Below are 14,019 nucleotides of genomic sequence, written 5' to 3'. Positions count from 1 at the left end.
TGAATCCGTATAATCGATGTTAAGTGTTGTTAAATACACGAAATGTGAACAATAGTTATAATAAAAATGTTTCCAGACTAAACCGTATACAGTTACGGTTTATTGAGAAAAACCCTGATATTTCCTTATATTTTAGGTTTTATTGCAAATATTTCATATGGTAGGATGTTTTATGATACAACAGACCTACACATATGCATCAAATGTGATATCTTGAACATTTTTGAAATCACTGCTCCCAAAGGTAAACTGGACCTTTAAGTGATCTGAGACAGTTTTCTGCCTTTTTGTTTGTCATGTTGTTGTTCTTCATACAAAATGTATTCAACCAAATCAGTTTTATCTGAACTTTGTTAGTGATTATTTACAGTTTTAATTTGCCAATTTCCCCCTTACTGTCTATGAGTCATTGCATCATAAATAAAGGAAATATGAAATATGGTCAGTAGGTAGATATGAGATGTTTGTGTGTGTGTGTATTTTTTTTTCTTCATTATCTACTCAATTCCTAACCGATGTAATTCCTTGTATACGATAACTTCTGGAATTAAAGATTCGCAGTTCCAATGATCCCATTTCTGTTTAAAATATAAACACAAAATCTTGACTATTCATCTGGAATATTCATGATGTTGGCTTCGTGAAGTCTTAGGATGTACTCATGATTATTGCTATTGCATGAGAGGCCTTCATTTTATGCTGTGGCCACATAGATTCTCTTGGACTCAGCAGCCCTTCCCCTGCCCATCACAATACCATGATTAGACCATGAGATATCTAGACAGAAGGTGAAAAATGTGTCAGACCTTGATCAGAACATGAGAGACGTGATGAAACCCATCAGAACTGACAGGCTTGAAGGGAGTGTTGTGGTATCCCTGGTAGACTGCAGGCCTTTGATTCTCTTGGACTCAGCAGCCCCATCCCCCGCCATCACAATACCATGATAGACCATGAGGTACATTGTATCTTAGCATGACCAAGCTACAGTATACTTGAATACAGAGAAAAAGAATGGCCAAGATCCCATGGCGCACTGTGTCTGGATCAATTGGGATTGCCATTGCAAACCCAGCAAACATGCATTCAACATAAAGATGTCCAAATCTACAGGTTCAGGCCAAACTGTCTAAGTGGATGTGTTGTAGAGTTTAAACATGAACAAAGCAGAGAAAGTTGAACCAAAAAAAAAAAAATGTTTGAATCTCAAGGGTTTTAGACAGTTGAAATGTAAGTTTGAGATTAACTAAGCACCAGTTTTGATGGTGACAGAGATCCATGGAGACAGCACTAACCCACAACAAAGGCTGTTTTATAGAAGGAAGTCAAACAAAGTTGAACAATGGTTCCAGTTCAGCGGTGAAGTTTTGTAATTTTTTTTTTCCCTGATCTTTCATTCAGTGAGGCAGTAACTGAGTATTGTACATTGACTAAAATTGGAAAATGAGTCATTTCAAGTCTGGTGCGGTTCATCTGACTGACAAAAAAAAAAAGATATACAAACTACATGGAATATATTTAGTTTATATTTTGCACTTCCATGGTTACTGTGTAAATGCCTAATTATGGCAGATCAATATTTGTGTTATTGTTGCTTACACAATGACATCGATAGAACTTACTGATTAGTGTTCATATGGATGTTGTACAGATTAGCTGTTAGTAATAATACACTGTATTCTCCATCATGTCACCATGATTGTGTGTCTGGATGCATAATAATACACTGTATTCTCCATCATGTCACCATGATTGTGTGTCTGTATGCATGTACAGCCATGAGATGGCAAAACAATCTACATGAAGAGTTTCATCACAAAATGAGCTAAATCCATTCTTGTTAAGTTGAGATATTTGTGATTAACCCTATTTTAACTGGGCTATTTGAGACCAAGTTTTTATTGGGGGGGGGGGTTAGGGTTAGGCTTCAGATCTCGGCCGCCGATCGCGTGATTGCTGCAAAATTGTACCTGAACATAGAGCCGGATGTCAACTACAAGATTACATGGTCATACAATAGAAAAATGTTGATTTTATATATTTTAATAAATTCATTATGCAAATTGACACATGAAATCATATTTTCACCTATAACTCCATCAAAAAGACTGGATTGCTAAATTTTTGTGTCAGAGTTCCTCAAGACACATCAAACAATTTTCTTGTAAAAAAATTGCACAATCAAAATCAGTTTCTTTTGTTTTTTATTGTTTTGTTAATTTCTTATGTATTTCATTGTTTTTTCAATCCTTTGTTTTCTATTATTGTTTTGCCAAAATTTGTTGCAGGCACTTTTTCAAGCTTATCTACATTAGAATTGATTAATTTCAATGGTTAAAAGTTGAAATAATCTAATTTATATCTATTAATTTACAAAAAAACACAATGTGCATTGGATGTGCACACGAAATGAATTTGAGCTTTTTTCGGGTTGACATGCATATGCAAAACATTGCGGAACTTCAGAACGGTGTGCCCGGGTGTCGCAAATTTGGTCTCAAAATATGCGGGAGACTTCAATGAAAAAAGTCATGAAACGACACGCAAAATCTTTACGCGTTGCGGAATCGTGGCGCGAAATGTCGAGGGGGGGTCAATTTGACCCCTCCCCCAGTTGAAATAGGGTTAAAGCTGCTAAAAGCAAAGAAAATAATAAGAAAATACATTATTTTTTTTTATCATAACTTCTAGAATATTCCTTATGTTACAAGTGAGGTATTACTGGAAAAGTTTAATTTTACTTTATGATCTGATCATGGACTTACTTTGAAATGTTTAAAAATGGCGCTTTAATAGCTCATTTTGCAATAAAACTCTTCACATGTAATAGTATGCAACCTCTTTTCCAGCAAGTCAAGTTTAAAGTTTTGCAAAAGTAGAGCTCTTTTTATGTTGTTGTTTGTTTGTTTGTGTTTTTTTTTTTGATAATATTTCTTATCTCATGGTCTTAAAAGGCCAACATTATATTAAATACAAATTGATTTCACTAGATCCCTTAATATTTGGAATGTAATTTGCATAAATCAATACATCCATTGTTTTACCCCATGAACCGAATCAAGCTATTGCTACAGTAAAACAATGTACATGTAAGTTTCGATCAGTGGCACGCATACATGTCGCATAAAGTCAGAACTGTGCATGGTTTCGCGCGTGGCCAATCGGCTGACTCTTACTGCGTAGACCTAAAACTTTTTTGTCTGCACAAAAAGACAACTGCAGAGAAGTAGACTTTGGACATTTAGAGGGTTTTTTTTGTTTGTTTTTGTTTTGTTTTTTTGTCTGTCTGTCTGGTTGTGTGTGTGTGTGTGTGTGTTTGTTTGTTTTTTGCTTGTGTGGTTGTCTCTTGAATAATTTGTCAAAAATTATTTGTGTATAATTAGGCCAAAAAAAAAAAATGGTTTGTTTGCCCTTCGCGACCGACCGAAAATCATGGAAATTTCGGGTCGCGTTTTTTTTTTCCTTTTTTTTTTTTTGCTCTTTCAAGTTTATTTTTTTCCACAAATTTCATCTTCTACAAATTTGTGAATGGTTTTAAACCCAAAATTATCCATTTTAAGCTAGAGAAAGAATAAAAAAAAAGTCTAAAAATGTTTTTTTTTTTTTTTTTTTTTTTATCTCATCGACCCGTCGTAATTGTGTTCGGGCCGCGCGGGTCCACAGGCTACGTTTTATAGCATGCATTGAATGCTATGTAGCTACCTTTTTGGCTCACATGCGCGCACGCGCACGAAATCCATTGTACACATGTATGCACTTAGTACAATGACTTAGTACAGGGCTGCACACTGGCGACCAGTTATTCGCGCTAGCTTGCGCATTGGCGCTGCTCACGCACTGCCATGCCATGCAATACATGCAAAGCATGCACAGTGTAACTGCTTTTCGTTTGCTTGCGATCGGCGGTCATTCCAGACAAAAGAAGCATTGATAGAATTAGAAGCGCACGCATTTCTGGGTCATTTTACTCACGATCCGATCCCGGCTTCGCAGCAGCGTGGCAGTTGACATGTTAGAACTAATTTACTTGTGTCGATTTTTAGAAAAGTAAGAACATATTCGATATTCAGCGATACATTAAATGGATCTGATTGCGTTCAGTTTCATTTTACACAGTCATTTCACAAATGAATATTTTCATTCGTTCAGAATGAAGGATCACGAAATCGGCCCTTCTGTGTACTTTTTAAGAACGCATGCACAAAATGTGAAGAGATGATACTAGGGAGAAAAAAAAATCATGAAATCATCGCAGTCCCGCTTACATATTTGAGGTAGAAATCGTCCCAAAAAGGATCATGAATTTGGCCGGCCGCGTCGTATACCTTTCAAAAGCTCATGCAGTGTACGAAATGCGAAGAGATTATAGAGGAGAGAGAAAAAAAAAGGACACATTTGGTACGTGCATCATAAAAGATTACAGCCGAATAAAAATTCATGAAATCAACACAATCCCGTTGAAATTTGAGGAAATAATAGGCGCAAAAAGGATGAATTCAGTCCTGCATGCCGTGTTGGTTATCAAAACGCATGCACAAATGCGACGAGATTATCGGGAGAAAAATAAAAACACATTTTTACCCTTCTGGTGCGTGCATTACAAAAGATTTATTACATCCGAAGTAATTAATGAAATCGCCACAAACCCGCTGATATTTGAGGTAGAAATAGTCGGAAAAAGGAACGTGAATTCGGCCGTGTCGTATACCTTTTAAGAACGCATGTACGAAATGGGAAGAGATTAGCGGGAGAAAAATAAAGGACACATTTTCATCCCCTTTTGGCGCTTGCATCATATAGATTACAGCCGAGTAGTAATTCATGAAAATTTCGCAATCCCGTTGAAATTTGAGTAAACAATAATAGGCGCAAAAAGAATCTCGAATTCGGCCCTGCATGCAGTGTATAGTTTTGAAAACGCATGCACAAATGCGAAGAGATTATCGGGAGAAAAATAAAGAACGCATTTTCAACCCTTCTGGTGCATGTATCACAAAAGATTACAGCCGAAATAATTAACGAAATATCGCAATCCCGCTGATATTATGTAGAAATAGGCGCTAAAAGGATCGTAAATTCGGCCGTGTCGTATACGCATGTACGAAATGCGAAGAGATTATAGGGAGAAAAATACAGGACACATTTTCAACCCCTTTTGGCCCGTGCATCATAAAGATTACAGCCGAATAATAATTCATAAAATCATCGCAATCCCGTTGAAATTTGAGGAAACAATAGGCGCTAAAAGAATCATGATTTTTGGCCGTGTCGTATCTTTTAAGAACGCATTTACGGAATGCGAAGAGATTATGGGGAGAAAAATAAAGAACGCATTTTCAACCATTCTAGCCGAAGTAATTTATGAAATCGTCACAATCCCGCTGACATTTGAGGTAGAAATAGGCGCAAAAAAGTATCATGAATTCGGCCGTGTGGTACATCTTTTAAGAACGCACTTACGAAATTCGAAGAGTTTATCGGGAAAAAAATAAAGGACGCATTTCCAACCCCTTTTGGCGCGTGCATCGTAAAATATTACAGCCGAAGTAATTTATGAAATCGTCACAATCCCGCTAATATTTGAGGTGGAAATGGGCGCAAAAAGGATTGCGAATTCGGCCCTGCATGTCGTGTACCTTTCAAGAACGCATGCACAAATGCGAAGAGATTATCGGGAGAAAAATAAAGAACCCCTTGTATCGCGTGCATCAGAAAATATGACAGCTAAAATAATTCATCAAATCATCGCAATCCAACTGACCACGAAGAGCAGGTTACGCAGCAAGTTCGTGCGCTGATGTTTAGAAAAAAGTCACAAACGCATTTGATACAATCTGATTGTGTTCATTATCATTTTACACTAATTCACAAACAAGCATTCTAATTTTTTCCTGTCTTTATTTTTAAATTTCTTGTGCAAGAAATGTGTTGTTGACCGGTAAATTTTCTGTTCGGACCTGTAAAAAATGGTAAAACGGGGCATTTACCGGTCCGACAGAGACAGGTCGGACCGGCAGAAAAAATGGGTTAGTGTGCAGCCCTTCACAAGATGGCTACTTTTGCAGCATCCGTTATTACCAGCTGTCATGGCACCAAAACTGTTTGGAGTTCAGTTGCCAGCATTTCACTGGAAGGTACTTTTTTGGAGTTGTTTGCAAAATTTAACAAAGATGAACGTTATAAGTGTTTGTCAGTGAGTGTTTCTGCCTCGCGTACCGGGCCCTGGCAAGACGTAAATTTGAATGAATCTCTTGGAGTTTTGAGTGCATTGACATGGAAAAAAGGGTACCCTGTATTTAAAAAAAAAAAAAAAAAAAAAAAAAACCGACCTACCGACCCTCTTGGGTTTTGACAATTAAGGGCAAACAAACATTTTTTTTTTTTTTGCCTTATAACAAGAATTTCATTTAGTTTGTTGTGGCCTCCGATCAAGAAAGAAAAGTCTCTAAATGATTTCCTGTAATGTTCAGTGTGTGGGTAAGTAAAAGTGAAAAAGAAAGGGAATGTGTGCATCTGTGCATACATTGCATGCATGTTGTAGTGTGTGTGTGTGTATGTGTGGATACAATATATTCTCCTTTATCAGATTAGTAAGGAAGTTTGGGGGAGTGGTCTTATCATTATCAAGGAAAAAAGAAACAAAGTCTGCGACATAGCTGTGTCAGGTATTGTGGTACTTTGTAGGTGTACAGGGTAAACATGTGTTATCATTCAGCTAATATTTGTCTCCAAGATATGTCTCAGAACTCTCCCAACACCTTGATGTCATGTTAGCTCAGTTAATTCATAGCAAAGTGGGCTGGTCATAATATTATGGCAGCATTAATCTGAGGGGTTTTTTTACTGATGACGTTTAATACAAAGTTTGAAAGTGATATTGGAAGGAGTTGCAATTGCAGATTTCAAATACACCATGACATTGATAAACCTTAATTCTGTGCTTTAGTAGAAAGAGTACACCGTGTATTTATCTTGTGTTCTGTGTATACTGTGTATACTCCATTGATATCCTATGTTCTCCTTTGCTGGTGTAGGATGTGGAGAGGATGCAGGTAGAGCCAAGGACATACAAAATTGACAAGAGACTGACAGGAGCAAGCATCATTGATGACCAGCTACAGGAGGTAAGCATCCACAGGGCTGTGATCAGTCTTGCTACACTTGGTCCCATTTATAAAAAATACAGTTGGGCCCAGAAGTGCTCCTGAAGCACTTTGACTTTAAGCCCTTTGACTTAAAGGGATCAAATAGTTTTGGTTGAGACCTACAGGTTTCTAACATTTTTTGGTGAGATAATGAGAAACCTCTTGTGAATTATGAAAGAGCGTGTAATTCCACAAGGAATTCAACGTTTATTTGATGAAAATTGGTTTTGAAATGGCTGAGATATCCAAAACAGAGTGATTCTAGTAAAGTGTGGGACCCACACTTTATTACGATCGCTTTGTTTTACTTTGTTTTTGGATGTTTCAGTCATTCCAAACTCGATTTTCATCAAATAAACTTTGAATTCCTCCTAAAATGGTATGCACTGTACTATTTCGTAAGTGTTTTCTTGGTATCTTGCAAAAAGTTAAAAACCCAATTCTCATCTCCACCGATACTGTACCATCCCTTTAAAGCCCCTCCACTTATGCCCCTCTGAGTCTGTTCATATGGAGAATCACAACTTGCTGAGACCACATGTGAAGTGGCTGAGAGTGGCTTTACTGTCATGGTGACAAGTGCACAGGAACTTGTACAATTGTAACTTACAAACTGTATCCGCAGGGCACACCACATACCACTTCCGGAGCGCTCTAAACCTTGATGACCAGTTTAGAGGGCTTCAGGAGCACTCCTGAGCCTGGACTCGAGAGGGGCATAACTTTAGAGCACCCAAGGGCCAGATTGTCTGTTCATACCTAGAGTTTAGATTGCTTCAGGAACTCTCCTGAACCTAGCATCAGGAACAGCATAACTTTAGAGCACTCCAAGGCCCAATAGTCTGTTCAGAGTTCAGAGGAATTTCAAAGCTCTCCTGGGCCCCATTTCATAAAAAGTGGATACCAATAGCAACTCTTGCTGGAATGGCAATTGTTGTGCAGGGCTCCACACTAACTTTTATTTTTGGTGGCCCAGAGGCAAACATCCGACCTTTTTTGGTGGCCCGATCAGGCCACCAAATTCTTCATTTCTGACATTTTGGTGGCCCGACGTGCGTTTTTGGTGGCCCTGGGCCACCGGGCCACCGTTAGTGTCGAGCCCTGTTGTGGTAACGACAAGAATCCAGCTTCCTGATTGGCTATTGCTATTGGAAGTTGTCGTTCCAGCAAGAGTTGCTTTCACATCTTTTATGAAATAGGGCCCAGGAGTACTCTGAATGCACTGTTTGATAAATGAGGTATTGGTAGGGGAAAATGCCATTCCTAAGATTTTCTGGAATTTACAGTTAATAGAGTACTGAAGTGATGATGTTACAGTCTTTTGTTTTAGCATGGGTCAGAACCAGGAGCAAGCATGATTAGCAGAGGTAGCATTCACAGATATTTGGACCAGGTGAGGTTGTTTAGATCCAGTTTCCGTATCGATGACTGGTTACTATTATGACATCACACATTAGTACTCTATGTGATTGCATTTTCCTATGGAAACGTGTGGTCCTAGATGTCTTCCCTTTTGATAAAATTGATGTCATATTAGGTTTGTCATTGTTGTTATAAATTTGATATTGCAGATTTAAGGTTTTTCTGTCCTTTGAGGAAACCTGTGCATGTACAGTAGGAGCAGAAGATGAGATTTAGGGATCTCTTTTCAAGAACAGTAATGGGCAATTCCTTGAAAATGTTACTTTTCTGAAAAATCCTAAATCTGCAATAATTTGAAATATATATGAGCTATAGGGACAAATTTTGTATCAAATGCTAGAACTTGTCAAGTTCTTTCATTTGAGTGGTATTTTGGTACAATTGAAATGCATTTAGGGATTCTTTTTTTTTTTTCTTTAACCCATTTTGGGACAAAATTTGTGATAATTTTTGTAAAAACACATTATCTGTGACTCTCATTATTCCATATTCAGCAACACTTCAGCATTTATTTCAAAGTAGTTTATGGTTAAGAATGAACTAAAAAACACTGATATTAGCCTTGTCTGAGATACAAACTGTGTTAAAGTATGATTATTGGGACTTTAAAAAGTGGACAAAGTTGTAATGTCCGTAATGCTACATTTGTGAACCTGTAGAGTAAATGCTGAATGTGTTTTACACAATTATCAATCTACAACTTAAACAGGACCTGAGCATTCATTTCAGAAGAACCTTTGTTTTACTTAATGCTCTGATTCATAAATTTCTCAACATATCTACATGGAGATCAATAATCGTGTCCCCAAAATGTAGTGTCCATGATGGCAAGCATTTTGTGTTATATTTACCAAATGATTCATAGTAACTGATCAAAACTCAGACTAATAACATTTCAGGATGACTGGGTTAGAATAAACCATGAATGGATTCGGAATGATTATGCTGAGTTGTTGAAATACAGTACCGACAGCGAATTATTTTCCACGCGAACATTCGGGAATATTTCCAAATATTCGCGAATCGCACATTTGGGAATATTCGGAAATAATTAACATATTGAATAATTGAATATTCGCAAATTTACAATGTGCAAAAATGTGCAAACATTCGCGAATATGTGGAAAATAATTCGCTGTCGGTACTGTAAGCCCACAAAGTCACGTCCATAACACTGGAATTGCCCTAATACAACTTAATGTACAAGATGAAATTTAGGGGCCATTCTTCAAGAACATGATAGTTTCATCTTAAAAGATGAGATTTAGGGACCATTTTTCCAGAACAGACTTTAAAAGTTATAACTTAAAATATGTGACAGTAGCTATGCCAATTTGCAAGTATTCAAGTTTCATAATTTGTTGCATGACTGCTGCTGTGTTGACGTATTTCAGTGTAAATTGTAGCAACCTGTTTGATGCAACACAGCACAAAATAACACTGCCTCCATCAGTAGCAAGACAGCCAATATTGCCTGTTAATGCATTGTTTAATAGCAAACACTCATGGTTTATCACAATGAAATTAAGCTTCAACCAACCTTTAGATTTGTTCAGCTAGCTTTCGTCCACGATTGTAGATTTTCTAAAGCAAAATGATTCCTTCACACCTTCACTACCTGTTTGATGAAATTTTAGGATTACTGGAGCATAGATAGGTAACAATGTGGGATTAGTCTTTAACAGTTGACAGGATTAAATGAAGGCTAGACAGCCAATTGTGAAGGTTGGTAGAAAAGCTCGGTAAAAGCCCAATTTTGTTGTGATCTTTCCCCAACCAATGACAGTTTTCTGTATCACTCAAGATTTATTCTTCATGAATCATATAAATTGTATGTCACTTCTTTCACCTGTTGTGTGCATGGATCCTCTTGTTTGTGTTTGAGTGTGTTTTAATTGACACCCTGAATAGAGAGCTGGAAGGATTGTGCATAGTACATGTATACAGTCCAAAATTTGAACACTGCGTGTTTATCTTGTCAAATGAACTCCATTCGCTCATTCAAAATACATATACCGTAAATGAATTGGCTGCGTTTTTGCTGAACATTTTTTGGTTTCGTTTTTGTCTCCAATATATGGCTTGTGAGGATCTAGTATATGTAGCTGATTGTTTTAATTGTCATAGAGCAGCTGTTATTTCTAGTCCAGCCACTTTTCATTCTTTCTCTCTGATTGTCCATTTTAGAGTTTTATTTACATTTGTAAATGATATCCTGCAATTTCATCAAATTGGGATCTTAAGCCTCTTGTGTGCAAGCATTTGTTTTGTTTGTGTGACATTTTATTTTTCCTCTCTTTTTTTTTGTAATAGAGATGACTGCTGATAAAACCAAAGTTGATTATTTGGTAAATTTTTAATATCCATTATGAACTCTGACATACAGGAGAGCATACAGTTGTACCTGTACATGTACATATTTTGCTGCCCAAGTACATCGGGAAATAACAGACATGTCCCTTTAATATTCTCCACTACTTGCAGTGCAGTCCAAATTTCCTTTTGAATGGCTCATCAGGCTTGACTCTGAAAAGTGCGTGAACTGAATACCAATCCATAATGTATCGGATGGAATGAATACTGATTTGAGGTTAAGAGGAGGAAAAGGAACCATGCATACAAATGTAGTATAATGGCAAGTACTCAGTGCACCGAGTGCTTGTAGGGTGATTCATTTCAGTATTGATCATTTATGTCTACAAAACTCCAGATTTTACATGCATATAGATGTCTTGTCAGCTCTATGCAGTTAATAATGGCACAGTGCACACTTGTTCTTTAAATTTGGTATGTAAGCAGCGGCTGCATCTCCAAACTTTGAATTGAAATTCCTGTTGACTAAACTCAAGTCATTTCTTGCTTCATAAGTTTTGCAGACTAGATTTGTTACATTGTTAAGTTTGGTATCGTAGTACAATATGACTGACTTTTTCATCTTGTTTGCTCGCATGCAAACTATTTGGATGATTAATTCACACAGATTTGTTTCTCTTTCCAACACACAGAATTTTCTCTTTTTTGCATTTATTACTCTTTTCCATCCTTTTTTTTTTTCTGTAGAAATACTAGCATTTCTGCATATTGCTAAGATTCAGTGGGTATGTCTGTTTTCCTCATTCTCCTTGTGCCCCGTGCCTGTCATCTCTTGTTAGTCATGTTTTGCATTTCATGCCATGCTTCCCCAGTCTCTCTGCCTTTCTCATTAAGATTCCATAATGAATGGTATTCAGTTCTGGCATTCATAGCTGTCATCTAGCTGATATCTTTCCTCATGCTATCTCTGTTTCATGCTTGTCTCTACTTCACTGAGGATTTGTATCATGTATCATTACTTATCCTCTGTCTTTAATGTTTCTCTTTCTGTTTAAATGAAGATCAATAAATGGCTTTGTATTTCACTTTCACTCCCTCTCTTGCTTTCTCTTGCCTGTATAATTTAAAAGCTTGAAGTAAGAAAACATTGTAGGCTGCAGCCACAGGATCTATCTGATTTACTTACTTGCAGCTGAATCCTCCATCTGGTGCTCCTTTTTTTCTCTCTCTTGATCCTCTGTGCATCGTCTCATCAGTTTATGCAGTTACCATAATTATGTTAAGAGACTTGATATGTATGCACAAAGCACAAGCCAAGGATATGTTGTGTGTGAGTGTAGGATGTCTGTAAAACCCTCGCTCTGAATGCAAAGTGGATGTGTGCTGTGTACTCTGCTCTTAAGAGTCTCTTGATGTACTGTATGTATGAGGAGATCTCTTTCCTTCTGTCTTAAGCAAGTGTATGTGTGCGTGTGTGTGTGTTCTTTTTTTTTTTTTCTTTGATGTGTCTGTATGTTGTTGTTGGGTTGTTGTGTTTTTTTTGTACGTCAGTGGATTCATTACCAACTTATTATGATTATATTGATACGTCTTTATGGTAAACAACCATATATTTCCTAGGTTTCCTGGACATCAGTGATTTATGCCAGTGTCATCTGCTCTAGTTTATGTGTAATTACATTAGTTGCAGACTGCAGTGCCATGACTGTACTGGATTCTGTGAAGCCTTTGTGTGTGGATCTACTGCACACTGTGTGCTGTACACCATCCACACTTCAGTCACTGAATACAGTAGCTCCTTCTTTCCCTCACAGGTTGTTGTGCTGCTGCTGCGTGATTACGTCCATCCCTGGTACCACAAGCTTAGCAATGATGAGGAGTTTCTGCATCACCTCAAACAAGTCATCCAGAATGTCATCATCACCGTGGCAACCAAGTGAGCATCTTACTTGGGTGGAAACTGGAATGTAGAGATAACATCATTATTCAATTCAATTCAAATTTATTTCATATTCTGGTCTCGTAACGAAATAAATGACATCACAAAGTACAACAACAATTATAAACAAGGGAAATGACAAACCAACAATTTGATACAACTCACTAAATGCAACGGATGTGGGGGACTAGCAAAGACCCTTGACCTGTCAAGGTAAGTCCCCTATAAAACTGCATTTATGTAAACATAACAAATTACAAAATACAAAATACTGGGGGGTGTTTCAGCAATGTTTGTCAGCGCTGACAATCACCATAGTAACAGTCAGTGACCAGAGCATCTTAGCCAATCAAAACCAAGGATTTTGCTGAAATTGTCAGCGCTGACAAACGTTGATGAAACACCCCCCTGCTTAACAGATTTCAAACATGGAATTACATAAATATGAAATACTACCTCTTAGACCTTCAGCATATATGATTATAAGTGTATATGTATATAAAAATGTACATTGCATACTTAACAAACTAGTGTAGTGTATAAGCTGTTATTTTCACGAGGGTTTAATTTTCGCAAATTTCACGAATCACTGTTGGACCGCGAATTCAACAACATGCAAAAATGTTTCCATGCAATAGGGTAATTGTGCACTCACAGTAGCCGCAGTGTCTATTCACGAAAATAACATCTCGCGAAAATATCTGTATGCGAAAATGATAGCTTATACAGTATTAATTACTTATTTAACTAAAAATATTTTTTAATTTCTTCTAAAAATGTTCATATGTAGATTTATTTTGTTTCAATGTTACAAGTAACATATATTCCAAATTTTGGTCCTGTGAATAGTCGTAGACAAACTATGTTTGAATAATGGTACATACAAATCACTTCAAGACAGAATTTTATAACTAATGATATCCTTTTAGCATATTATCTTGTCTTTCTCCTGGCACAATAACGTGAACTATGATCATGTATTTTGTCATCATAACAATCATATGACGGATGCATCATTCAGACTATGAAATAAATGGTGAAATACTGTGTATATTATTATTATATAAAGTTGAGTTTTCCATGCAAATATCCATTTGTACCACTTCATTTTAAAATCAATTCATGCTTTTTTCCTATTGTTAAACAGGAAATTTTATATTTTGCTACCATGGGATATTCATCGAATTATGTTGATTTATT

At 36.9% G+C, this 14,019-nt stretch overlaps 1 protein-coding gene across 1 annotated transcript in view; it reads left to right on the top strand.

The window, feature by feature from the left end:
• Nucleotides 1-14,019, top strand: part of LOC140243290 (sorting nexin-13-like) — a 64,991-nt gene that overhangs the window by 27,753 nt on the left and 23,219 nt on the right. Inside the window, exons 4-5 of the mRNA XM_072322959.1 lie at nucleotides 7,035-7,124; nucleotides 12,695-12,816. Coding sequence (XP_072179060.1) covers nucleotides 7,035-7,124; nucleotides 12,695-12,816 — 212 coding nt within the window. The remainder of the gene's footprint in view (nucleotides 1-7,034; nucleotides 7,125-12,694; nucleotides 12,817-14,019) is intronic.

Source organism: Diadema setosum, chromosome 20, assembly GCF_964275005.1.
Source record: "Diadema setosum chromosome 20, eeDiaSeto1, whole genome shotgun sequence".
In the NCBI taxonomy this organism is placed as follows: domain Eukaryota; kingdom Metazoa; phylum Echinodermata; class Echinoidea; order Diadematoida; family Diadematidae; genus Diadema; species Diadema setosum.
The sequence above is the reverse complement of the archived record's forward strand: the minus strand, read 5'-3'. Positions and strand labels throughout refer to the sequence as shown.